This window comes from Embiotoca jacksoni, unplaced genomic scaffold (genome assembly GCF_022577435.1).
Source record: "Embiotoca jacksoni isolate LCO1_2020_lvr unplaced genomic scaffold, fEmbJac1.0.p SCAF_2, whole genome shotgun sequence".
Lineage (NCBI taxonomy): Eukaryota > Metazoa > Chordata > Actinopteri > Embiotocidae > Embiotoca > Embiotoca jacksoni.
In genome coordinates this window covers 24968097-24995067 of record NW_027185340.1, presented here as the reverse complement: position 1 = coordinate 24995067, position 26971 = coordinate 24968097, and the positions used below count along the sequence as shown (strand labels likewise).

Genomic DNA, 26971 nt, shown 5'->3' with positions numbered 1-26971 from the left:
TTCATAATTCTGTATTGTATTGTTCATTTAAATATTAATGAATGAAGTTTAGTGTAATTTTAGACTATTTATTTATGGATCAATACCTTCGTGTGTAAAATCATGTCTTACGTTGTGCTACATATCGACTCAGTAGGTGCAGAATAATGTTGTGCAGAAAGAACTCAAATTAAACTGAAGTGCTTTTATTCCTCTGCTGTGGTGCCACGCTGCCCCCCAACCCCTCGCCGGGGGACTCAACATTGTTTTGTTCCCATCCAGGTGTGCACAGCCTGCTGTGAGGGAAACATCTGTAACTTGTCAGTGCCCTGGAACCAAACGGGCACCATCTTTACGAGCTCCTCACCACTCAGCAGCACCGAGGCACTTTCACAAAGCCATACTCTGACTCTCTCAGTCCTCATTCCTGCCTTCATTATCTCAAGAGCTGTTTGAAAAGTAGAGACCCACAGTCCGTGGACGTGAACTGAACCTGTCAGGTTCCTGACCTCCATGACCTCTGCTAGTTGGAGTCTACTGTGACATGAAGCAGTTCATTATCAGAAGAAGGAGCACTTAACCACTGGATCATTTCTTTATATTTAAACATTCATATTGTTCACGTCATATCACTCCGTTCAGTCCATCTAAAGCACAACTCAGAGCCTTAATATTACAAAACTCATTTTTAGAAAGTTCAAAAACTAAACAGGAGTTTCACATGCAAAGACAATCTGACAGCTGCAGCTGTTATCAGATGGAGAACAGTTGTTTTGTTCTGTTAAACATAATTTAGATTTATTTTATTTTGTCATCTTGCTTGGTCTGTTGCCAGCGATCGGCTCGCATTGCACCCGACCCCGATGCTTGTCCCTGCGGGTGGTGGGTCCACAGGGTAGCTGCTCCATGTTGTTTCTTCAGTTGAGCCCGACCGGGCCCCACGGGCGAGGGCCCGGCCACCAGGCGCCCCCCGGCGAGCTCCCCTCCTGGGTCTGGCTCCGGTAGGGTTCCCCGGTTTCCCTGAACTCTGTGTGTTGCTGTTCATCGGGGACTTTTGAACCACTCTTAGTCTGGACTCTCCCCTGAGACCAGTTTGCCTTGGGACATCCGACCAGGGGCTGATGCCCCGGACAACATAGCTCCCGGATCACTGAGCCACTCAAACCCCTCCACCACGTTGAGGTGGCGATTCTCGGTGTTTGAAGGGTAAAGAGCTCGGACATCAGGAGGAAGCTCGGAGTAGAAACATTACTCCTTCGTCAGCTGAGGTGGTTCAGCATCTGATCAGGATCCTCCTGGAAGCTGGCAGGAGACCCTGGGCCAACCCAGATATATCCCAGATGACCTGGGAACAACTCAGGATCCCCGAGGATGAGCTGGGAAATGTTCCGGGAAGAGGGAAGTCTGGGCCAACCTGCTGGACCTGCTGGACCTGCTGGACCTGCTGGACCACTGAGACCCGATCATGAATGAGCAGAAGAAAATGGATGAGAAGGATCTTGCTTGGTTTTTCAAGAAAGAAAACAAGTCCATTTTTATAGTGATGGTGTTCTAGAAACAGAACTTTTCTGGTTAAAAAACAGTATTTTTAAAGTACTTATTAAGGAAGCCTCTTCCTTTGTTTGACTACACATCGTTTTGGACAGCTTCGAGGGCTGCAGTTCCACCAGGGACATCGCAAGTATAAATATTCATACATCTGATCAGCAAAGGGTAGAAAATACAACATTAAAAGTACTCGACAGTAGCGTAAAGAAATAAATCGAAGTTGAGTCTGAATCGAGGAGATAAATATGTTTGTCGGGCTGAAATGTTTCCCTGCTGTGATGAATTATCCTCCAAGTCTGTAGTTCCCTTCAACTCCTCTGAACATGTTGGCCTTGTAGAGCTCATCGTTGTGGTTTTATGGAACATTTTCTACGGTTCACTCTCGGGGCTCTCGTCTCATCAGTGTCGTCTCCAACAGGGAAAACCCTTCAGCAGGAGGACATGTTGTATTCATGCAAGTACATTAGGAAGAGCAACTGTGAAAGTAATAATATTGCAAGCATGTGTGTCTGCCAGATTATTTTGGACTTCTGCTCCCCAAAGACCAAAACCTCGCTTGAAGATGGTCACAAAGCAGGTGGAGATGATCCTGAGCCTGTCTTGTGTCCATGTTTAGGACTCGATGGTGCATGTGTGAGTCACTGATATATACTGCATGTTGTTGAATGCGTGTGCGTAGTATTTATTTTGTATCAACTGTTCTTGTGAGAAAATTAAACGTGTACGAGAGTTTGATGTGTGAAGCCTCGTGGTTCATGATGAGGAGAAGATGTCATGATTAACAAACAAATACTTCCATTTTACGTTCTGGGAGATTAGAGGTTGAGCTCGATGCTGCGGGTCTGCGCCCGGTAGGATGCAACAACTGGAAACGATTCCCTGTGGAGGACAGCCAGACCCGTATATTCACACAGATCTTATATGTGGAGCAAAAGCCTGGAAAAAGGCAGCTACAGCTTTAAAAAGTTGTTGTGCAGTCAACCTGAAAATCCTGCAGCAAAACACAACCAGACGTGTATATGCACGAATATAGCTGGTATTTATTCAACTGTCATAACTACAACTTGTACAACCCCGTTTCAAAAAAGTTGTAACAGCAGAATGTGATGATTTAGAAATCACATAAACCAATATTAAACTGAAAATAGAACAAAGACAACATATCAAATGTTAAAACGGAGACATTTTAATTGTTTTATGTAAAATATATGAATTTGATGGCAGCAACACATCTCAAAAAAGTTGGGACAGGGTCAACAAAAAAGTAACCAAAAATAGAAGACCTGGTTGACATCTGACAACTAATCAGGTTACCATGGCAACAGATCAGTAACATTATTGGGTATAAAAGATGATTTCAGAGAGGCAGAGTCTCAGCAGTGAAGATGGGGAGTGGTTCACCACTCTGTGAAAGACTGTGCTGGAAAATAGTTCAACAATCTAAGAATAATGTTCCTCAACGTAAAACTACAAAGAATTAGTGGATTTCATCGTCTATGGTTCATAATATCATTAAAAGATTCAGAGAATCTGGAGAAATCTCTGAACACAAGGGACAAGGCTGGAAACCAATATTGGATGGTGGTGATCTTTGGGCCCTCAGGTAGCACTGCATTAAAAACCCACTATTCTGGAGTGGAAATCACTGCATGGGCTCAGGAACACTTGTGAAAACCATCGTCTGTGAACACAGTTCATCGCTGCGTCCACAAATGATGTTAAAACTCTCCAAAGAAGAAACCAGATAGAAACATGATCCAGAAAATGAATGATCCCAGCCTTCTTCATTCTTCAAGGACTTACTGAAGTGTTGAATGGAGACATTTGGTTTCACAGCAGGTTGAACAGAAAGAAACCTCAATAACAGAAAGAAAATCGTGTCACCTTCTCTCCTTTCTGTTGATTTCTGGGTCTTTCTGCTCTCAAGTGTAATTTCTAATCTCTTTTCCAAGAAGAGATTATTTTCCCACCATGAGTTCAGGACCAGTCATGTTGTTCACTTAATGCTGACCTGCTCATTGATCCATGAGATGCTCTTTGTGAGCGAGTTCAGTGGGAGGAACTGTGATGGGGGAAAATCAGGCTCCAACTACTAGATCATTATTTTGGTTGAAAAAAAAAACCTCATTCACAAAAAGGGATTTTTAGTTTTACCATTTCATTTAATCTACGTAGATTTATTTTCACTTCATTCATTTCACCTGACACACATCCGCACACACAAATGCACACTTGCAACCTCACCCGAGGATTGATTGGAGGGATCAGCGAACAGAGCGGCTCGGCAGAACATCCCGGTCTCCGCGGTGCGCGCGGGATTTAATTAGGCTGCACACGGGAAGCTCGTGTTGCTCTCAGCGAAACGCAGCATTCCGGCGGAGCCTGATTTCTGCAGGTCATCTGAACCTGGGATACAGTTAAACCTTTGCAGCTGGAGGACTGGACGGAGCACGAGGCGCTTGGTATTAAAGGCTGGTTTCATGCAGAAAGGGAAGGCGGAGGGGGTTGTTCTCTGCCTGGGGTTCTCCCGGTGGAATGTCAGGGTGAAGAGATTAGAGCCGGGATCACACGGGCCTCCGGCTGTGACCACACTACTGTGTCTATGGATGTTTCCCAGAGCACACCAAAAAATGTTGGTTTAATCATTTGGATTTATGTATTTTAGATGTATGTAAAGTAGGTTTTTTTTCATTATGATTACACAGTTTAATTATAAACAAATTAATTAATTTAATGTGATGGATGCTGTCAGACAGATGAAACAAGTAAGACTAACATTTATGTAATAACACTAATAAAGCCAATGTGTTTTATATACACAATAACCAGTTTTACGTTTTCAATATTCATAAAGCCTGTTTGTTTGAAATTCATAATAATGTATCAACTTAATGACCGTTTCATTATTTAACCAAATATACTTTATAACCAAATGATCCACATTATCACATCGTTTTTACACCGACACTAACAATGAATTACAAAAACAACAGTCAGAGCACTTTATTTACACTTTAAATAATTCTTTAAAAAAAAGAAAATCATAAAGAAAATGCCCTCATATTTACATTTAGCATTTAAAAACTAAGTTAAGAGAACTCTGCTGTTTCACCACCATGATTTTAGAGGACGAGGATCCAAAACATTGTCACACGGCTTGGGTGAGCAGCTGTGCTTTATTGGCCTTCACACACTTTACTGCTGTTCATATGATAAAACGAGGATATATTGTACACCGTCCTTTCTGCAGCAATAGGAAACTCTCAAGGACGGTGCTTAACGATGGTGTGAAGCTTGAGGTAGACAGGTGGATCAACCATGATACCTGTGAAACTTACAACACACCAACAGGTCTCTGCCACTGACGGCTTTTGCACCACCACACTTTTTATACATGAGTACAGAAATATGTAAAATTTTAATATTCAGCAGCAGTATCAATAAGAAACAGTGAGAAATATCGGTATGGGGCCTGTTCCTCATCATCACTGGAGCATCATAATGCTTGGGCCCTTGGCTGTGCACGGCTCTATCAAAACTTAAACACTTCAAATATGCCCTTCAGATACATAGCAACTCAGGTTTTGCTGCTGGTGCTTTGCTTGTAATACACCTCCTCATCCAGAGGAGGGCCGCATGAGGCCGTGGCCGTGCTGTCAGAGAGCAGTCAGGAGGACCGTTTCCTCACCTTGTCAGGGTGCAATGATTGACAGCTCCACTACAACCACTCCTCTTCATTTCCTTTAATCTAACTAAGTTTCAAAGTGATAATTCAATGTCGATTATTCTGCAATTTTACCACATCAAATAACATTCGTCTCTTTTTTAAACTTGTTATTCTTAGTTTGTTTTAAAGCTGCAATACCTCCCTGTAAATATTTGATCATATAGCTCCATTTGTAAAAAAAACACAGACAGACAGACAGACAGGTAGGCAGACAGTTAGACAGGCAGACCGTCAGACAGAGAGGTAGGCAGACCGCCAGGCAGACAGACATGATCGTGGTATGAACTTCATCTTCAGTTTTTTATCCTCTGGGACCTCAGAGTTACAAACCTGTGTACGCAGGTGATATTTTACATGATGATAACAACTCATTCTTCAATAAATTTAATTAAAATCCAGCATTAAAACGATGGTTTAAAATAATATAACGGTTCAACAGTTGTTCATTAGGACAGTGAGAGTGCGCCGTCATACGTCACGGCCTTTATTTTGAAATCTTAATCAAACCGGAAACACTGCCCTGCTGCTACCAGCTTCGTGCTAATGAACCTGGGAGACGCAGTTTCCGTGTTTCTCTGGAGGTGATCAACGATTTCGACCGAAACTCTCCGACAACAACCGCAGGAGGATCGTCTGCGGATAGTAAGTGAAGCTCGGTCTTATTATGAGTCATTTATTGTCCGACCAGTGTTTAAATATAGTCCTGCTCTTTATTCTGTCAACTCATTCTGGTTGTTGTGTGTCTTGGCTGGATGAAAACAACAGCTGTGACGCAGCTTTGTGTTCACATACTGTCACAATCTGCTCTTTAACGTTTTACTCACTTCTTCACCACATTTACTGCCGCATTTGTTAAAGGGAATCCTAACCAGCAGGGGGCGCCACAGGGAACACAAACTCAAAGGGAGGGTAATTATATCTGGGATGTCTGGCTGCATCAGCCATCAAACCGCTCTGACTTGTGTTGGATTTGACTGAACAGTCGTGTTGAAGGGCGGACCAATCACAGACCGATGTCGTGGTTGACTGCGTTTGTCCCGCCCCTCCTTCACTGTGATTGGACGGCTGGTGAACGTGACGAGCGCAACTTTGTGACGGGAAAAAAAAATTCTCAACTTAAAGGCTCAGACAAGCTGCTGACGTCTGTTCAAAACAACTTTAAAAAACACTCTGTACTCAGAAAAACAACTGGTTGGTCTCGGTAGGTCGAAGCAGCGGTGGCAGAGACGGACGTTTCGGTTCATTCTGATTGGTTCAAATGAACCGGAGGTCGACGCCCACGAGGAAGGAACGACTGCAAACGGTTCTCTATGGAGGATGACCGGACCCAGATATTCACACTAAAGTTAAATTGGTCGGGTTCGCACCAGGCTAGGATTTCCCAGCGATCCCGACTGAAATATGCCGTGACTCAGTTTCATGAAAGCAGTAGATCATCAGTTACCATGGAGATTTATTCTGGGCAGCTGGCCTTCTCCAGACCGGGCCAACAGCTTGATTAATCACCCCGATCAGAAACCAATCTCTTCCAGTTCTTCCATGTTCTAATGTTCCATGTTCTTCCAGGCATGGCTGTGTTTGAGAACTGCTCGGTGCTGCTGGAGCTGAAGCATCTGTCCTTCAAGGAGAAGAAGGAGGTGAAGTCGGCGGTGATAGAGAACGGAGGCAACATCTCCTTCGTGGTCAACAAACAGGTGAGAGAGTCTGGCAGGTCGGTCGGCTTCAGGACGGACGAACTGTCGTCGTGCAGTAACAGAAACATCTCCCTCTCTTGTTTCTGACTACAATTCCCACAGTGCTCTCTGGTAGTGACCAGCGATGTGTGCAACCTGAGCACCAACAGGCTGCGCAGCATCAGGAAGTACCACACCCCCGTGGTCGGCCTGGATTACGTGTACAGCTGTGTGAACGGCGGCCGTCTTCTGCCTGTGGATGAATACAAGCTGGACACATTGTCTTCCTCTGCTGCATCACTCCCTCCTCCTCCCTCTCCACCGAGCCGGACGCCACATCAGGGTATTATCCTCACAGGTAGGAACGGTCTCCCAAACATCATCACAGACACCAAACAGCTGCTGTATTTATGATCGTCTCTTTGAAATAAGTCAGATTTATTCAGCTGGTCTGTGGAAATCTGTCGGGTTTGTACACTGTCATGGTTTCTGTGGTAACTGTATCACAGACTGGATATATAAGTCCCGCCCCTCCGTAGCTTCAGGTCTGTAAAATGGTTCTGATCCAGAAGTGTCTTCAGCTGCAATACCGCCGAGTGCCACTAGAGGTCGGCTCCAAAAAGCCTCCGGCTCCATAGACTCCCATTCAACTTCTCTCATCAAATCCAAAGTGAATAAAATGTGTCCATCAGTTATCTCGGTGTTGTTAGCTAAAGTCACTCCTTCTTATTAGTTTTCTGGAGGTCCATCTGAAAATAATCCCTCATTCATTAGAAAAGAAGATTCAAGAAGACCTGTTTTTGGGGGCGTGTCTGTTTGATTGACAGGCCTGTGGTGCAGTCAGGTTACAGCTATTGGTGGGCGGGACGTAGTATCGTCAGGTTTCCGATCAGATCGGTCAGATCCACCTCTGGCTCCTCCCCCAGCTCGTCCAAATATGGTCACTTCCTGCTCCAAACCGCTCCAAACTAGCAAAGATGGTGACGGACAGAATCTGAACTGGAGGATTCATAACGTTGATGGTTGATGACATCACTGATGGTTGCTGGTTGGTTTGTATTTATTGTCTCAGTCAGTTCCAGCAGACAGACCAGGACTCCTCCCACTTCCAGCACCATGACTCATGAATCTTTGGTTTATTTTGCACTTTGTACAGACAACACCGTCCAACAGCCGTGTCCTCCCACACACTGATTTATGGAAGTTCAGTTTAAGAGTTGACTTCCCTCAGTCAGCAGGTTGAACTACGTGCCGAGGTCGGCTGTGTGCAGTGTATTCGTCACCTTGCATAAGCAGTCAGAGTGCAGATCGGTTCTGAACAGCAGAACGTGTGTGTGTGTGTGTTTGTGTGTGTGTGTGTGTGTGTGTGCGTGTGTGCGTGTGTGTGGGCGTGTACGTGTGCATGTTTGTGTGTGTGTGTGTGTGTGTGTGTGTGTGCGCGTGTGTCTGTGTGTGTGTGCGCACGTGTGCATGTTTTTGTGTGTGTGCGCGTGTTTGTGTGTATGTGTGTGTGTGTGTGCGTGTGCGTGTGTGTGTGTGCGTGCGTGCGTGTGTGTGGGCGTGTACGTGTGCATGTTTGTGTGTGTGTGTGTGTGTGTGTGTGTGTGTGTGCGCGTGTGTCTGTGTGTGTGTGCGCACGTGTGCATGTTTTTGTGTGTGTGCGCGTGTTTGTGTGTGTGTGTGTGTGTGTGTGTGCGTGTGCGTGTGTGTGTGTGCGTGCGTGTGTGTGTTGGTGTGTGTGTGTGCACTGCAGCGTCCGGAGCACCAACGAGCCAAGCAGCTGCCGAGCGGCCCAAAGAGTGGACTCGGCCTGCGGACTCACCTGCAGAGACTCCAAACCCGACCGGACTCGTCCTGGAAAAGTTCAGGTGTGGACATCCTACATCCTGCAGTTATAACGCTGTTCACACTCTTTTCATTACAGCCCTCATTTAAGCAGGTCAAAGTCTGATGACATTAAAATCTATTTTTTTAACAAAAACAACTCCAACGCCTTCAGCAGTAACCACAAACCACTCCTTCTCCTCCCAGGGTCACTCAGGCACATTTTTTTGGGACTTTGTCACATCAAGTTGGAATATTTTGTAAAATGCACATTTTTATTTCACTGATGAAAGAAGAAAGAAAAGATCTCTGTTTTCACTGACCAGCTGAGTTGTATTTTGTGAATTTAACCAAATCTAGAATTTAATTTCTGCAACATAAACGCAGGTTTCCGACGGTCAGCAGATTTCAGGGAACTTTAAAAGCTCTCCTCCCATCAGAGTTTATTTGATCATGTTTTGGATGATCAGGGAGTTTTGTTTGCGTGTATAAATTTGAGTTTCCATTGATCAAACTGTAATATTTTCCATGTCTGTATCTATAACATTAGTTAGCTGGTTATCATCAGTGTGAATGTTTGGTAGCTTTAATGCTCTGTGACAGTAAATGCAGCTTATTAGGCTACGAGCTAATTACTGTTATTGTTAGATACATTCTGTGACTCTGGAGCCGGTATTTAGACTTTAATTTATTCTAATATCAAATGAAGCGGAGGGGCGTGTCAGCCTGTTTTGAACAGAGATGTGTGCAGCGTGTTTTCCTGTCCGGTGTCGGTCCTGGAGTTTCTCCTCTAAAGACGGAGGCATGTTGACCACTGCATTAATCTCCTTTCTTTAAATTGGACTTTCTAATCTTTTGAGATCTGAGGATAAAAGTGTTGCAGGTGTGTCGGCGGGACTTTGGTCCACTCTGGATACGAGACTTCAGCTCAACGCTCTTTTCATTGGCTGTTGTCTGATTCTCGTGATGCTCCTTACATTTTCAACAGGAAGCAGACGTCTAGGCCGGGTACCGTCCAAGAGATGATAGACGACAGGACAAATCTTGAGTTTGTTATTTTTTTTGGTGTCATCGGTATCCAGCCACACTCCTTCTGAAGAGCTGTTCTCCTTATTCTCATGTAAATATGTTGATCAGCTGCTGTCAGCAAACCAGGAAGGATTCCATTCTGATTTCTACAGTAAAATACTGGAAGATATTGCAGATGTTCACAGCGTGCGTTTTTTCAATCATTAGGAAAACCGTTTCAGTCCTTAGAGCAACAAGACTGTGTCAAAACCTTCTGTAAGGCTGGACTGAGCTTTTATTTTGAAATGGATACAGGAAGTTGTACTTTCTGCTGATGCTAACGTTACATTAAAAGCTTTCCAGCGGAGGATGCAGCCCACCTTGTGAATATTTAGGATTTTTTTTTCCTCATTTTTTAGGAATCAAAATATTTTCCAGTGAAATAAGCAGCAGCACCTCACACACCTCTGCTCCTGTGTCTCAAAATAAAATGATCGTCATGTATTCACCAATGTGTTGTTTTTAAATTTCACAGAATTTATAAGGAAGCGGATTCGGATCTTCCAACATATCCTGATCATTTTCAAGTGGCCAAGTATTTGATCTTTGAGAAGGTAAAGCAGCAGTTTACTTCTAAGCCTGCTACTAGCGCTGTTAGCGTAGCGGTGGCTGTAACTCCTGGTGTTCTCCTGCGTGTGCAGATGAGCAGCAGCTCCTGGTGTGTGCTGGAGCTGCAGAGTGTCCGAGCGGAGGGAGGACGGCGGTATCGTGTGGTCAGCTACTGGAAGGATGATGCAGGAGCCCCGGTAAGAAGTCGCCTTTATCTTCCTGCTTGTTTAGTGTCACTCTACAGATATAGAGATGTTGTTGTGTTTCACTGTTGCACAGTCGATTGTGTCACGTTGCTTCAAAAACTCCCACGTTAAAGAGTGAACTGCGAGACCTTGAGCTGAGCTGTTCGTGTTTGTATATGATGTCTTTAAACGTGCTTTCTGTTAACATCTGCTGTAGAAACAAACTCTGGTTAAAAAGTTTAAAAGCAGCGTTAAATCAAAGTGGACATGTTTGTAAGAGTAACTCCTAGGACCTGATTTGCTAACATCTCTCATGAAGGGCACTAAATTGCGTGTTTATTCTAAAAGTCTGCACATTTAATTTGCAGGTGATTTACTGAGAGTAACTGTCACTGATATCAGGTGCAAATCGCTGCATTTAAATGAGGTGTTTGTGTGTTCAAGTGATTTAACATGGAAAAACAGAACAACCGCAGAATGACAGGAAATCTCATCCCATTGAAATTAAGAAATATAAATATAACAAGATCAAAACACTATTCAGGAGATTATCAACAAGGAAGTCTATGTGGGAAAAACACAAAGATCAATCGATCAAATTAAGAGAAGATGGAAAGATATTGGAGAAAAAAAAAGGTTTAATAATAAAATGTGGGTAAATAAAAGAGGAAGACGGTGGATGAGATCTTCTAACAAACACTGAGCAGCAGGTCCAGATCTCTGTGATGAGCAGCTGACTTGGTTTCATTCAGTGCCTCGCAAGTGCTATAAACCTTATTAAGTTTACCTGTGAACTGTGTGGGACACATTCAGGACCACAGACAGCTCCCCTGAAGAACAGGACTGATACCCCATCAGTGGTACCTGCAGTACGCTGCTGGCTGTCAATCATCATTCAGTTCATTCAATAACTCTAAAATATCATCTCTGGACAGACGACATGTCTGAATAATGTTTCCCTCTGACATCAGAAATGTTTAACGGGTGTAAAACCTCGTTCTCTACATATTCTCTGGTTTCCTGCGTCTCCTTCACAATAAGAGCAGCCGTCTCTCCTGATGTTCATCTGATTAAAACCTTCAGTCGTACTAAAATACACAACAATCACTTCTCCTGATTCTACTTCCAGGTTTAGTAAATATCATCACAGCTGATTTATTTATCTGTTTACATTTCTCCTCTCAGTATTTTACACCTTCAAGTAGAAACGCCCAATATGACGTGTTCATTCAAACACGCAGAATGGACACGCGTGTTAAACTGCACATCGTTAGTAGATCAGCTGGACATTTATCTGCTGATGATGTGAAGTTTGCACGTGATATTACACACACACACACACACACACACACAGGCCGAGTGTTGACTCCAGTTTAAACATGTACACCATCACAGGACACTGATCTGTCCAAGGAAACCAGACAGTGATCCGTTTTCATCTCCATCAGCGCAACAAGTCGTTTTAAACAGAAGAATAAGTCGGTCCGTGTGTTTGTGCTCACAGCAGCCGGCGGTGAAGGACGTGCTGGTGTTCCTGTCCACCTCAGAGGACGCTCTGCAGGTCTACCAGGCCCTCAGGGACACTCTGGAGGCTTCAGGTCTGCAGAGTAGGAGCACTGCACCCCCGCTGGTCCGGGACCTAGGCTCCGCCCCCCTGCAGCAGGTCTCAAACACTTGCTGCATGTTGCACTCGTCACTCATCCGTGAAGCACACGCTCACATCGCTGTAGAACACAGAGTTCAGACATGGGGGGCATTATTAGTGGCCAACATTTCATTTTTCAAGATGTTTTTAGGTTTCATTTTCCAATAATTCATGTCCAGTCTATGAATTTGATCAATATGATATGCATTGTTTAGGCCTCATAGTGATCCATCATATGATGACAATATAAAGTAGATATTATGGTGTATTTAATTCAACCCCATTTACAAATAAATTGCGACACTGTGTAAAATTCTGAAACGTAATAATTCTATTGTTTTAGGAAAAATATCTGCTCATTTTGAATTAATGTTTTTTTGAGTTAATTGGTAAATGGTAAATTGGTAAAAAATGCATTTTTATATAAATATTGTCTTGGTAAAAGTATCAAATTGTGTAAAAGTGTAGTAGTCAGATCACTGCCCCCCTGCCTCGGATCAACTGACTGACATGAAGTCCATTTGATTGGCAGCTGCTGCTGGAGGAGAAGCTGAACACAGGAAGTGTGTCGCAGGAAGTGGGCGTGTTTGTGGAGCTGCTGTGGACCGAAGCGCTCGGTCGCCTCAATGGCATCCTGACGGTTCCCATCAGCAGGCTCAGTCTGAACGACGTAAGATGCTCTCAGTCTGGACCGCCAGCCGGCTCATCTACACTCACTCCACTGATGTCTGCGCTTTGTGTGTGTGTGTGTGTGTGTGTGTGTGTGTGTGTGTGTGTGTGTGTGTGTGTAGGTGACCAGGGTGGAGGCCTTGCTGCTTCAGGCTCAGAAGAAGCTAAGAGAGCAAAATGCTGCCGAGGTGCTGTCCCTCCTTAACGAGGTCTACGTCCTGCTGCCGCACAGAGAACCAGCCTCCCTCCTCGATGCCCGGGGCGTCTCTCAGAAACTGGACCTCTGTCAGGTAACAGAACACATGGAGGCTCACCGTGCAGCCTGGGCTTTATGTTTACGTCTGATATAATTCAGTCTGTCAGAGGGAAGAAAAGCCTGCATTCCTAAAACATAATGGAGGACACAAGCTCAGGACGCTCCTGCTGCTACATGCTGCTTTCTTAAATGCACTACAGTTCACCTCATCATCAGTCGGGGCAACGGCCCCGTCCGAAGCCTTCAGATCCACACGTTCAAACCCAAAGAAAGAAATACTGCTGTAAGCCCACACAACACACTGCCTCTGAGCAGGTTCACATGTCTGGTGCTGTCACCAAATCAGCCATGTTCAACACAGTCAGCGGGCATAAACGGGACAACCTCTGCTGCTGGTGGACACTGACATCCCACAATGCAACACAAACAAAGAAGCTGTTTCCAGCTTAAAAAAAAAGCTGTAACCTTTGAGAAAGTTCTGCAAGTTTCATCACCTGATAAAAATCAGCACCTGACTCCTCTTTAAGGGAGAAAAACCTCCAACAGAAGGAAGGAAAAACTCCCTCTTAACAGGAAGAAACCGCCAACAGAACCAGACTCAGAGGTGGACGGCCAGGAGAGCAGAGACAGAAAAGGACAGTATAGAGATCCAAAACATGAACTGTTTGTGGGGCCGACAATCACACAGCAGAGACATGCAGCTTAATTTAACAGGAAGTCGATGAAGAGATGCTAAAACAGCAGAAATATGATCTCTCTTGATAAATCCCGTCAGTACTCTTGCTGCAGCATTTTGGATCAGCTGAAGGTTTTTAATGAGTAATTTGGACATCCTAACAACAAGGAATTACAATAATCTAGTCTAGAAGTAACAAATGCATGAATGAGTTTTTCTGCGTCACGCTGAGGAAGGATTTTCCTGATTTTATTAATATTACGGAGATGAAAGAAGGCAGTTCTGGAGATTTGCTTTATATGGTGTCTAAAGGACAAATCCTCATCAAAGATGACTCCAAGGTTCCTCACAGTGGTGCTGGAGACCAAGGTTCCTCACAGTGGTGCTGGAGGCCAAGGTTCCTCACAGTGGTGCTGGAGGCCAAGGTTCCTCACAGTGGTGCTGGAGGCCAAGACAACATCATCTAGAGTAACTAAGTGATTACAGAAAGAGTTTCTGAGGTGTTTAGGACCAAGTACAATAACTTCTGTTTTGTCTGAATTTAGAAGCAGGAAGTTTTTGGTCATCCAGGCCTTTATGTCTTTTAGACAGGCTTCAAGTTTTAATAACTGATTAGTTTCATCTGGTTTTATAGAAAGATATAGCTGAGTGTCATCTGCATAACAATGGAAGTTGATGCAGTGCTTCCTGATGACATCTCCTAATGGAAGCATGTACAAAGTAAAAAGCATTGGGCCTAACACTGAGCCTTGTGGAACTCCGTAACTAACTCTTGTTTGTCTTGTTGACATGGACAAACTGGAATCTATCTGATAAGTAGGATTTGAACCAATCTAATGCAGTTCCTTTAATCCTCATAACATCTTCTAATCTCTGTAATAAGATCGTATGATCAATCGTATCAAAAGCAGCACTGAGGTCCTGAAGAACAAGTACAGAGACGAGTCCATTATCTGAGGCTAATAAAAGGTCGTTAGTAACTTTCACCAGAGCTGTTTCTGTGCTATGATGAACTCTAAAGACTGAAAATCTTCAAACAGATCATTCCTTTGTAAATAATCACAAAGTTGATTTGCAACAACTTTTTCAAGGATTTTAGAAATAAACGTCAGGTTGTAAATTGGTCTGTAGTTTCTGAAAACAGCTGTTCAAGAGTCAACTTTTTAAGTAAAGGTTTAATTACAGCCACTTTAAAAGCCTGCGGTACATAGCCGGTTATAATAGATAGGTTGATCTGATCTAATATGGAAGTATGAATTAAAGGGAAGACTTCCTTAAAAAGTTTAGTTGGGATGAGATCTAACAGACAGCTGGAGGATCCAGATGAAGAAATGAACAGAGAAGCAGGAAAGAGACAATCTGATGAATAGGAGTGGTGGGGAGCGACAATTGTGTTGTTGTGAGCGAGAAATTTGTGCATTTTCAACATGTTGTGAGCGACGTGTTGTCATGTTGGAGAAGCCTGTTGCCATGGCGCCACAGTTCAGGTGGTCTGCAGCGAAGGTTTCCCCTCAGACGCCTCAGAAGGTCCCAGTGGAACTCGATGTAGACAGTCTGACTCTGGGGGACGAATTCACGGTGACACAAAGAAAACCCAGCTGGTGTCTCCTGACCGGACGATCCTTCTTCTTCTTGGACAATGAAGCTCCGCCCCTCCTGAAATGTGATGTCATCAGAAAACCTCGCCCGGCTCGTCGCTTCATCGCCGTAGACTTTCTGAAGCATTTCGACGGTCCCTGTTGACCGTTTACACAGTTTGATCTAAAATTCATGAGCTCATGTCGACAGAAATCACAGACTAAAACCTGACTCAGCAGCTGATTTTAAAAAGTGCCAAAACAACCACATCTGGATTATTGAGTGTTTGAATGAACAAAGATTTTATCCAATTGAAAGTAAATCTACAGTTCTGCTGTGATCTACAGCAGAACTGTCAGACAGCGGGCTGTCTGATGCTTCTGTATTTTAGTGGGGTGTTAAACACTCTTAAAGTGACAGTGGGTACTTTACATAAGATTGTCACATGGAGGTGAAAGCTTTCAACCTCTAAATATTTATATTTGTGTTCATTATATGGTAATTAGACCTCCTATTATCAAATATTCCGTCCTAACTGGTCTTGTTTTTTTTAAAATACATTCAACGTGCAGCACAAACATTGAAGCTCCCATCCGTGATGCTCTACCTGCCACCTTAACATCAACACCTCCCTCTCTGTGCAGTTAATCCGGGACGTCCTGAATGTGAGCGAGGTGACGCAGAGCACTCCTTCCTGTCTGGGGAAGTACCGCGCTCTCAGGTGCAGCATTGAAACAGCTCCCCCCGGCAGCTCGGATTTCCACGCTGTGACCCACCTGCTGCACAACAGGTAGGCTCCCCTTCGTTAGATCATCAGCTTATGAGGAGACGGCAGCCGTCCTCCGTCGGACCGGCACACATTGAAGGAAACGAAGGACTCACCTCCTTCCACCTGGTTCAGAATCACCGGATGGATCCTGATAGAAAGTCTGAATCAAACACAAATACAATGTTTATGTTTCCAGTTTGGATACGAGAGGTTTTTACATGAGGATAAGTAGGGTTAGGTCTCCTCCTTCTCCTCTTCCTCCTCTTCCTCCTCCTCCTCCTCCTCCCTCTTCCTCCTCTTCCTTCTCCTCCTCATCCTCCTTCTTTTCTTCCACTTCTTCCTCCTCCTTCTCCTCTTCCTCCTCCTCATCCTTCTCCCTCTTCCTCCTCTTCCTTCTCTTCCTCCTCCTCCTCCTCCTCCCTCTTCCTCCTCTTCCTTCTCCTCCTCATCCTCCTTCTTTTCTTCCACTTCTTCCTCCTCCTCCTTCTCCTCTTCCTCCTCCTCATCCTTCTCCCTCTTCCTCCTCTTCCTTCTCTTCCTCCTCTGCCTCCTTCTCGTTCTCCTCCTCCTCATTTTCATCTCAGAAAGAACCCGAAACACTCACTCGCGCTTTTGTTTCCAGCCGCTCAGATTATTGTAACTCCTGTTTCACCAGTTTACCAATAAACAGTCAAAAAGGAAACTACAGAGTGTTCAGAAGGCAGCAGCCAGTTTTAACAAGAACCAGAGAAGGGAAGACATCAGCCCACAGATTAAACCCTCCAAGCTCTGCATCGGCTGCCTGTCTTTTACAATTGATTTTAAATGTCTTTTATTCGTTTAGGAAGCTTTGAATGTTCCTGCTCCTCCTACATCAGTGATCTGGGCTCGTTTTATGTTCCTGCCACATCGAGGTCCTGCTCTGCTTTCCTTTTAAATATTCCTCATGTCCCACAGTAGGTGTGGTGAGAGCGCTTTCTCCTGTTATTAACTCTGGACATCAGAATGAGTGTTTTTAAAAGAAAACTAAAGACGTATCTATTTAATCTGGCCTTCTGTGATGTTTATCATCCTGATTTTAAATTGTAATTATTGTTTTCATTCCTGGTGTTTTTCTTTACTTTTCAGAATGTTATTTATTGATTCTGACAACGTTGTTTTATTGCTGCAATTTTAAGTTCTTCATTTTATTTAACCTCCATTTTGACTAGTTTTACCTTATTAGGGCCTGAGCACCAAAGGTGTGAAAGCCCTGGAGTTATTCATGGAATTATTACGCGTTATTGTCTATTCTCCTCAAAAATAAATTACCTATTTGGCGGCTTTAACATGCTCAAAAATTCATGGAAGATGGCACACGCATCACTCCTAGTGAACATTTACATATTTTAGTGGAGTCGCGAGTGGGCGTGGCCAAATGGCTCGATAGCGCCCCCTAAACTGCAGCATGGCGGCTACATTTATCTACATGCACGAAATTCGGTGGACACGTGTATCACACTAAATGTACAAAAAAGTTCCACTGCACCAAGACCTCAACTTAACAGGAAGTCCGGCATTTTTAATTTACTTGCCATTTTTGGCAATTTGCACATGTTGTATTTTAGCGAACTCCTCCTACAGATTTTGTCGGACCAACTTGAAATTTTGTCTGTCCTATCTTAACACCTGGGAGATAAAAAGTTGTCAAAAGAATTTGTTTTCGTCGAACGGTGTGCCCATGGCCTGGCAGACAGTTTGAGAGTCACAGTTCAATCTCATTAATTACATTATTTTGAAATGCAAGCGGTTGTTTTGAGTCTCTTTATTCACAACCCTGTTTTCCAAAAAGTTGGGACACTGTGTAAAATGTATATATAAACCAATTAAGATGATTTGGAAATCCTGGAAGCCCATTTTTAATTAAAACTAGACTGAAAACAACATATACATGTTGAAACTAAGAAATTGTATTGTTTTATTAAAAAAAAAAAAACGTATGCTCTTTCTTAATTTCATGTTTCAAAAAAGTTGACGAATGGTTCTTCCGATTTTGCCTTCATCAGGCGATCTCTGATTGAACGAACAATGGGGAGGGAAGTGTCTTCATTGTTCAACTCGATGTCAGGAATCACCTCGTCGAGGCCGACTAACTTTTCTCGGGGACAAAAGGATTTTCACTCTGAACATCAGCCCAGACTTTGTCGAACAGTCGTGCACTGATGTCATCAGTTTGTGTTTTAGTGAGGCTCCAGCTAGCGCCCCGCAGAACCAGCGTCTTAACCAGAGCCCTCACCGAGCGTTTGAACTGGTATTTCTTCGTTGTTGCTTTCTGTTCACGTTTGTCCACAGATGTAGAAAAAGCTACCGCCTCAGCTGTCAGAGGCGCGATGACCTCGACCTCGGGGACATCTGGTGATGGTCCAACTACCATATCTGAAGAGCAACTGTGAAAACTCAGTTCGTCCTTGTCTTCAGACTGAGCCGTGTCAGCCTCGGCTGCTTTGGTTGGCTGAGGGGAGTCCGATTCCCGCTCCGTAAAATCTTGGACCGGTTCAATAGTAACTGCGGTTTCATCTTCAGTATGCCATCTGTCATTGGTGGCCTCTCCACGTAAAGAGGGTTGGCTCATGCGTTTCATTTTCCTGGCAAAGTTTTGTATCGCTTTTCTGCTGCGGTGAAGAAAGAAAAACTGAGAGGAAATGATGTTTACAAGCTTTTATAAGTGCTGCTGTACTGATGTAGGCTACTTATGGCAATTTAAGCAAGAGAATTTCCACACCGGCCACTTAACTTTAAATTTATTTTAAATCCGAACACCTTTGGGATTAAAAGTTGTTAAAAGATGCAGCAAAGTTGGATGTTTCGCCATGACACAGGAAGTTGATGTTTAAGGTCAAACGATGCTCCAAACCTCACGAAACTTTGCACATGCGTCAGGCACCAACTTTCATGTGTTTTGAGTATGTTAAAGCCGCCAAAAAAGGCAATTTTTTTAAAGAATAGGAACGAGAACAAGAAAAAACGTGCAGCATGTGAGGGCCCGCATATCACTGCTTGCAGTTTTAATCTTGTTGTTCTGTTTGTTTTCCTGTTGATTTGTTTGCTTTTCTATGTGTGTTGCTCTGCTGTGAAGCACTGTGGGCTGCAGCCTTCAATGAATAAAGCTGTGTTGAGTTGAGATGCCATCATTCAGGACCACAGCATTGATAAGAGGATCAGCTCTCTTCTGATTGTGGCAGAACCGGACCACTCTGAGTAGATGGCCGGACGACCCATAATTCCGTTTTATTTATATATCGCCAAATCATAATGTATGTCGCCTGACAGTGTTGTCTAGGTTTTTAATCTTTGTGTAGGCGTAGTGGCCATCCTCACACTTCTAAATATGTAGCTTCTCAGACGTGCCATGCTTCTGTGTGTTGCAGCAATGTGCAGATCCAGCAGGTTCTGCGCATCAACAGAGGGGTGGAGCTTCAGACCTTTAGGAGCGAGTTCGGGAACATTAAGCCACTCCTCCATTCCTCCAGTCCCAACAACTTTGTGGGAATCCTATCTCGGTGAGATCACAAACTTAAATCTTCATGATAAAATTGTCCTCTCATTTAGAAAATATATTGACTATAATTTATGTATCGAACGTTTGTATTTTCTTCATAGTGTCCATGAAGATGAGCATCCCATTTCAACCAGTCCATCCTTACATTGCTGTAATATATTTATTTCTATTTGTTCACAAAAACAAAACAAAATCCAAATAAAATCCCTTTTAAATTTACTTTTTGACTTTTAAAAGCCAAATTGTCTGAATTAAGGGAGTAAAGTGAAGTAATGAAGTAAATGTAAATAAAAAAAACAGAATGCCATGATTTGCAAATCATGTAAACTCATATTTAACTGAAAATAGAATCGAAATTGTTCTGTTTTATGAAAAATATGTGCTTATTTTGAATTTGATGGCAGCAAAATGTCTCAAAAAACTTGTGATATGATCATGTTCGCCACTGTGCTGCATCACCTCTTTTTTAAACAACACTAAACATTTGAGAACTGAGGAGACCAGTTTCTGGAGTTTTGAAAGTGAAATGTGGTCCCATTCTTGCCTAATAGAGGATTTCAGCTGCTTAACAGTTCAGGGTCTCTTTTGTTGTATTTTTCATGTCATGATGCTCCAGATGTTTTTAATGGTAGACAGGTCTGGACTGCATGAGGCCAGTTTATCAGCCGGACTACCCATGCCATGTGCACTAATGCATCCTGTACCATCACAGATGCTGGCTTTAGAAATGAGCTGATAACAAGCTGGATGGTCCCTCTCCTCTTTAACCTGGAGGATGCAGCGTCCATGATTTCCAAACAGAATCTCAGATTGTGATCCATCAGACCTCAGGACAGTTTTCCACTTCACCTCAGTCCATCTTCAATGATCTCGGTCCAGAGAAGGCGGCGGTATTTCTGGATCATGTTTCTATCTGGTTTCTTCTTTGGAGAGTTTTAACCTGCATTTGTGGACGCAGCGATGAACTGTGTTCACAGACGATGGTTTTCACAAGTGTTCCTGAGCCCATGCAGTGATTTCCACTCTAAATGATCAATTGATCAATGTGAATTGATTTATTAGTAGATCTTATTTCATTCCCTCTCTAGTGGTCTGCTGCTACCCCGTGTTGGAGTGGAGCATCATGGGATAGAGAGAACTGATGTTGGCAATCTGGGCAGTGGAATCTACTTCAGTGATGCTGTGAGGTAGGTGGGTTTATAATCTATAAAAATAACCACACTGTGTGAGTTATATGAGGTAACTTGATTTATACGTTTTCCTTTTATTGTCGTGAAACATCAAAAACAAACTGTTTCAGATGATTTCCAGGACTCATTCTTCTTCTACTACATTCTTCATGCAGCGGCAGTTTGAAATACTCCAAACCCAGCGTGACAGATGGTTCTCGGCTGCTGGTAGTGTGTGATGTGGCGTTGGGACAATGCAAAGACGTCCACAAGAGGGACATCACACTGACGCAGCCTCCAGAGGGACACCACAGCGTGCACGGCGTGCGACGCACTGTGAACACTCACTCTGAGTTTGAGGTAGGAGTCCATGAGTGTTAATGGGTCCCTAAAGTAAAGTAAAAATATGTTTTATTTAAATTTTTCCATCTCAAAATGACGAATGATGCAATGAAGCAAAATTACATGAGAGGGTGTGATTTAAGTTCATAATAATAATGACGTTAAAACAGCCTCCAGTGTAATAATGTTATTATACAAAAAGTTAGCAACTAAATAAAACATGTCATCTACATGTGTTCATATTGTGGAGCAGTTCACTCTCTAAATATTAAACTTTTTGTGACTGCGATCTCAGTTCCAATGGCAACACATGGGGTATGACTAACAACTGGAAAACAATCAGTCGCGTCAGTAGACTCTTATGTAACGTACTCCATGTTTACTACTCCAGGAAGTAGTCGGACCCTTAGCAACCACATAGCAACAGAGAGGATTTCTTGTCTCCCACTGAATAAATACAGAACATAGAAACACTAAACTGCTCAGCTAGCGCAGTCTGGTTGGAACAAAGATATCTGGTGAACAAAGATATCTGAGGAACAAAGATATCTGATGAACAAAGATATCTTATGAACAAAGATATCCATGGACTCATGTGTTTTTAACATTTTAGCTCCGCGTCATGTGTTCAAATCAAACTGGTCCAGTTAGCCTCCTCTAGGATTGTAAGTGCGTGACTATCTGTGGTGTTACGGTACGGGTGCTCGGAGCGACCAAAAAGGACCAAAAGAGACCCGACTTCACCAAATTGGTCTATATAGATCTATAACAAGTAGAAACTACATTATATTACTTATTATATGAAATTCTATTCTTATCATATTTTCCCATTGAGGAGGTGAAAAGATATTTCTAGTGACGAGCAGGTTGTGATGTCATGATGATTTGACCAATCAGATCTTTGGGTCGGAACCACTGGTTGTATAATCAAGTCATGTCACACTTGTAATATTAAGGCAGTCTGTCAAACTGATTATGGTTGTACTGTAATCAGCACTAACACATGTACACGTCTGTGTGCTCCAGGATGATGAGTATGTGGTCTACAGTCCTGATCAGGTGAGACTTAAGTATGTGGTTCAGTTCAGCATCGAGGGAGACCAACCGAAGACCTTCAGTCCTGCTCTGGACATGTCAGCTGATCAGTGTGTGTCCTCTGCTGACCGAGGTGACCCGACACCTGCACACCTCCAATCTGACATTAAACATGCTGATGTTGTTACATGCTGTATTTTTTAAAGAATACAGTCCAAATATAATTCTGCAGTGTTTCACTTTACACTGTCGGAAAATTTAAAAAAATAAAAACAAAGTAGAGTTTGAGTGTTTCGTGTGACTAAAGATTTTAAATGCTAAAATCTCTGCACGCTGTCACATAACTGAACATTGGCATTCATTGTGTGTGTGTGTGTGTGTGTGTGTGTGTGTGTGTGTGTGTGTGTGTGTGTGTGTGTGTGTGTGTGTGTGTGTGTGTGTGTGTAGGGCTGGGTCCAGATGATGATAATGGGGTTGAATACGTTAAAAACCCTCTGGCAGATGTTGCTGCTGGACTGTTGGACAGCTGTGGTCAGCAGCTCCCCCTGCAGGCCGTCCACGTGAAGTGCAGACTGATGGACCTGCTCTCTCAGGTGAAACATTAATGCTCTTGTTCCCTCAGTTAGGTTGGTGATCAGTTTTCTGAAGTTGGATTGGTGCTCCTGAAGTGCATCAGACATGTGGACGGGATGTTCCAGTCGGTTACTAATTTATGTGTCAGGTAGAGCACCGACAGTCATGTTTCTCTATGTTAACAAAAAATGGTGGGACACCAACTACTCTCAAGCTTCTTGGTGACTTTGGGAGTGAAGTTATGCAGGAGAGGAGAGGAGGAAACGTGGATGATGATGATGATGAATATTCTGGATCTTCTCACACGAATCAGGACGACAGTCTGAATCTAATCTAACACAGATGATATATCGGTGAACACGTTATAACTTCAGCAGATCATAATTATAGTTACAAACAGAAGTGATAATAACAGTATTTGTTTGCAGAGCAGTTATTCCAGGTGACAACAGGTGGGGATGTCCCTGGAGACCAGTCCACCGCTCGGTGTCCCTCATCCGTCCATTAAATGTCTCTCCTGTCCACCATTAGGTCATCATTTTCCAGAAATACACCAACCGGTGCGCCGTGGCCATCGAGGCCAAGTACGTGTTCCCGCTGGACGGCTGCGCAGCGGTTTGTGGGTTTGAAGCTTTCATCGGAGGGAAACGTGTGGTGGGACAGGTGAGCTTCTCCTCGTTCACACCGTCACCACACCAACATGCTGTTCACTACACCGTCACCACACCAACATGCTGTTCACTACACCGTCACCACACCAACATGCTGTTCACTACACCGTCACCACACCAACATGCTGTTCACTACACCGTCACCACACCAACATGCTGTTCACTACACCGTCACTACACGTTTTTCTGATTGTTGCGATCAAAGATGTTCGATTTTTGTTGGAATTTCTCCAAAATTGGATGTAATATCTTTTCGCATTTTAAGTGAGATTTTTGCATAAATTGCAAGTCGAGAAAGAAAAATTTGATTATTTTTTAGGCACTACCTGATAATACATAAATATGTAATCAGTTCCTGTGATAATAATCATGCTGCAGATCACAGAAATATTGTAGTTCCAGAACAGACCGTCTGTGACTGGAATATAGAAACAAGGACGACATCAGCTGTCAAAATAAGAGCTTTAGATGCTGTTTAATTCATGTTCATTCAACACATAGACCTGCTGGATGAAACCAACAAAGAGACGTCTCTGACAACTGGACGTGTGGAGGAAACTCATTTAACATCCAGTAATATGGAATCACTTCCTCTGATCAGAAACATGTAATCATCATTTTAATGTGAAGAACACATTTCCCACAAACCCCGTCACTTCCTGTTTCTCCTCTTGTTGCTGTTTCTCCGGTGAACAGTTTTATTTGGAGATGAAAACAGGAGCAGACTTATTTTTGTTTGAAAAGTGAGTTTTGTTTTAAAATACTTTCTTTATTATGTTAATACTTTCAGCACAGGTTCTCATGATGACTTTTTCTGTGGAAAAATTGCGAGAATTTAAAAAAAAAATTGGAAGCTCCTTAAAATATTGCAGCATTTGCTTGAATCTATGTTAATTCTTGTGATCGCAAGATCGTGATTTCTGACTACAAGTTGGTACTTGTAGAGCAGCAGAGCGCCGCCTTCAACCAGACCACACAGGTGGGAGGAGCCTCCTTACAACAAATCAAATGTGTGTGACAGCCGCATGTATGAAGCTGCTCTGTTTATCTGTTTGTTGTCATCAGCTCAGCAGAGACCTGTGGAGGAGCAGGACGATGCACTCAAAATAGTCAAAAAAAGAAGTGTGAAAGCATTTTCAAAATAAGGCGTGAGGAAGCTGCAGCTGTTCCTGCTGCTGCTGGACAGAAGAATCAGTGTGTTTATTGAGTGTTAAACAGAGGACACAAAAACAAGCTGATTTCTGGGTAAAATAATTAAAGCTGCAGATATTTTAGAGGCAGACGTGTTCACATGATGAGGTCATTTCCTGTCAGTGCAGAACAGACGTGTGCTGTTTGAAACAACACGACTCAAGAATTACACAGTAAACCTGACAGGAGAAGTGATTGTTGTGTATTTTAGTACGACTGAAGGTTTTAATCAGATGAACATCAGGAGAGACAGCTGCTCTTATTGTGAAGGAGACGCAGGAAACCAGAGAAGACGTAGAGAACGAGGTTTTACACCCGTTAAACATTTCTGATGTCGTTTGTCCAGAGATCACATTTCTGAGTTATTGAATGAACTGAATGATGATTAACATCCAACAACAAGGAGGAGCTATATAATACTAGCAATGACAGAACTTCACGACTCAGCATTTTCCTGCATCTGTGTCATCCCAGCGTATCGCTGCTTGGATCTCCCACCAGTCCCGCTAGTCAGACGTCTCTGTCCCGGGTCCTGGTTGCGTCTCTGTCCTGGGTGCTGGATCTCATCCTCCTGCTTTGTTTGCCAACATTTTATTATTAAGTTATTATATTTGTCTTTTTGTTTTTCCCACTGAATCGACTTTCTCACTGATAATCTTCCCATTTTGAGTTTTGTTCTTGTTATATTCATATTTCTTCATTTCAATGGGATCAGATTTCCTTTTGCTTTGGCGGTCGTTCTGTTTTTTCATGGCTGGAATCACTTGAACACACAAACACCTCATTTAAACAGAGCGATTAGTACCTGATGTCAGTGACACAGTTACTCTCAGTAAAATCAGGTGCAAAATAAATGTGCAATGTAGTGCACATTTCCTGAGGGAAATACGTCATTTTGAACACAGGAAGCGACACCATGTGTGCGGTCGCTGCTGCTCTTTTCTGACATGCTGCCCAGCAACTGGAAACATTTTGTGTAAAACATTTTGGATCATTTGCACGATCCAACTGTGTTTATTTGTTTGGACCTCAGGTGAGAGAGAAAGAGCGAGCTCGCAGGGAGTACAAAGAGGCAATCGAGAGCGGCCACGGCGCCTACATGATGGACCAGGACGCCCCCGTATGTCAACCATCCCCTCGTGCCCCCCCCCCCGACCGATGAGTTATCACAGCAGCATGTCATGAACGTGAAATAAAAGCTGACTCTCCATTGCCGCTGCAGGATGTGTTCACCATCAGTGTGGGGAACCTGCCGCCCGCCGCCTCCGTCCTCATCAAAGTCACCCTGGTGTCTGAGCTGACTGTCCGGGATGGTAACGTCCTGTTCTCTCTGCCGGGGAGCGTGGCCCCGTGGCAGCAGAGCGCCGCCCTCAACCAGACCACGCAGGTGGGAGGAGCCTCCTTACAACAAATCAAATGTCTGTGACAGCCACACGTATGAAGCTGCTCTGTTTATCTGTTTGTTGTCATCAGCTCCGCAGAGACCTGTGGAGGAGCAGGACGCCTGCTGGGACTGGTGGACTCTTCTGTCTTGTGATTCACACGTGACTGTACCTTGTTGTTTTTTTTGTCTCCTGTCTCCCGACAGGTTTCCGTGGAGAAGGTGTGTGTGACCGACGAGGCTGCAGGTACCAGGTGAGACGCTCATCTTCTCCTCCGTAGATTTGTTCAGAATTATTCATCACAGACTTGGACCTTTGCAGTGATGCAAGTTGCTGGAGAGAAAAATGATTTTCAAGGTCCACCAGGTCTCATTCACTAATATGTGTGGAGAAATGTTTTTATTTGATCCCTGTGTCAGTTTAGTGTGTTCGTGAATGAGAATCATTCGACAGGCGTGTTAACATGTTGCCACCTCCACATTTCTCCATCAAAGGACACCATTTGTTGGCAGCGTTATCGTGAAGAAAGCAGAGATGGAACCAAAAATTCTAAAGAATAATTTCACAACAGCAGAAATGAAAATGACAGCGTCTGAGGAGGAAGACAGAAAACATCCAAACTGTTTGAAAGTGTTTCACTGCCGCAGGGAGGACAGTCGTATCGTTACTAACTTCTTCAGCAATTTTCAAACCCCTCGAGACCGAAGTCCAGATGACTCGACGACATCAAAACAAGCAGCAGAACTTTCAGAACTTTTCTCCGGGACAAAGTATTTTGCACCGATCCATCTTTGAACTCGGACATCTCTCTGTATGAAACGACCTGAGTCCCATGGTCTTGTGCTTCGGTTCGGTTCCGGCTGCTACGTTTCATCCACGACGCAGACGTTCGCTTCTGATTCAGTACTTCAGGGAAAGGTTAAGGGAAACCTGACTGACAGCTTT

General features: G+C 43.5%; 2 protein-coding genes across 2 annotated transcripts in view; both read left to right on the top strand.

The window, feature by feature from the left end:
- lypd6 (LY6/PLAUR domain containing 6) overlaps window positions 1-2253 on the top strand; it is a 29893-nt gene extending 27640 nt beyond the window's left edge. Inside the window, exon 5 of the mRNA XM_069155188.1 lies at window positions 262-2253. Coding sequence (XP_069011289.1) covers window positions 262-435 — 174 coding nt within the window. The 3' untranslated portion in view covers window positions 436-2253. The remainder of the gene's footprint in view (window positions 1-261) is intronic.
- Window positions 2254-5787: 3534 nt separating this feature from the next.
- The window catches only part of parp4 (poly (ADP-ribose) polymerase family, member 4), a 39789-nt gene continuing 18605 nt past the window's right edge, over window positions 5788-26971 (top strand). The window contains exons 1-19 of the mRNA XM_069155187.1: window positions 5788-5896; window positions 6821-6948; window positions 7051-7285; window positions 8681-8795; window positions 10295-10373; window positions 10461-10565; window positions 12058-12216; window positions 12731-12868; window positions 12990-13157; window positions 16022-16167; window positions 19533-19664; window positions 20752-20850; window positions 21009-21192; window positions 22201-22342; window positions 22657-22802; window positions 23314-23445; window positions 25678-25764; window positions 25867-26031; window positions 26233-26279. Coding sequence (XP_069011288.1) covers window positions 6823-6948; window positions 7051-7285; window positions 8681-8795; window positions 10295-10373; window positions 10461-10565; window positions 12058-12216; window positions 12731-12868; window positions 12990-13157; window positions 16022-16167; window positions 19533-19664; window positions 20752-20850; window positions 21009-21192; window positions 22201-22342; window positions 22657-22802; window positions 23314-23445; window positions 25678-25764; window positions 25867-26031; window positions 26233-26279 — 2405 coding nt within the window. The 5' untranslated portion in view covers window positions 5788-5896; window positions 6821-6822. The remainder of the gene's footprint in view (window positions 5897-6820; window positions 6949-7050; window positions 7286-8680; window positions 8796-10294; window positions 10374-10460; window positions 10566-12057; window positions 12217-12730; window positions 12869-12989; window positions 13158-16021; window positions 16168-19532; window positions 19665-20751; window positions 20851-21008; window positions 21193-22200; window positions 22343-22656; window positions 22803-23313; window positions 23446-25677; window positions 25765-25866; window positions 26032-26232; window positions 26280-26971) is intronic.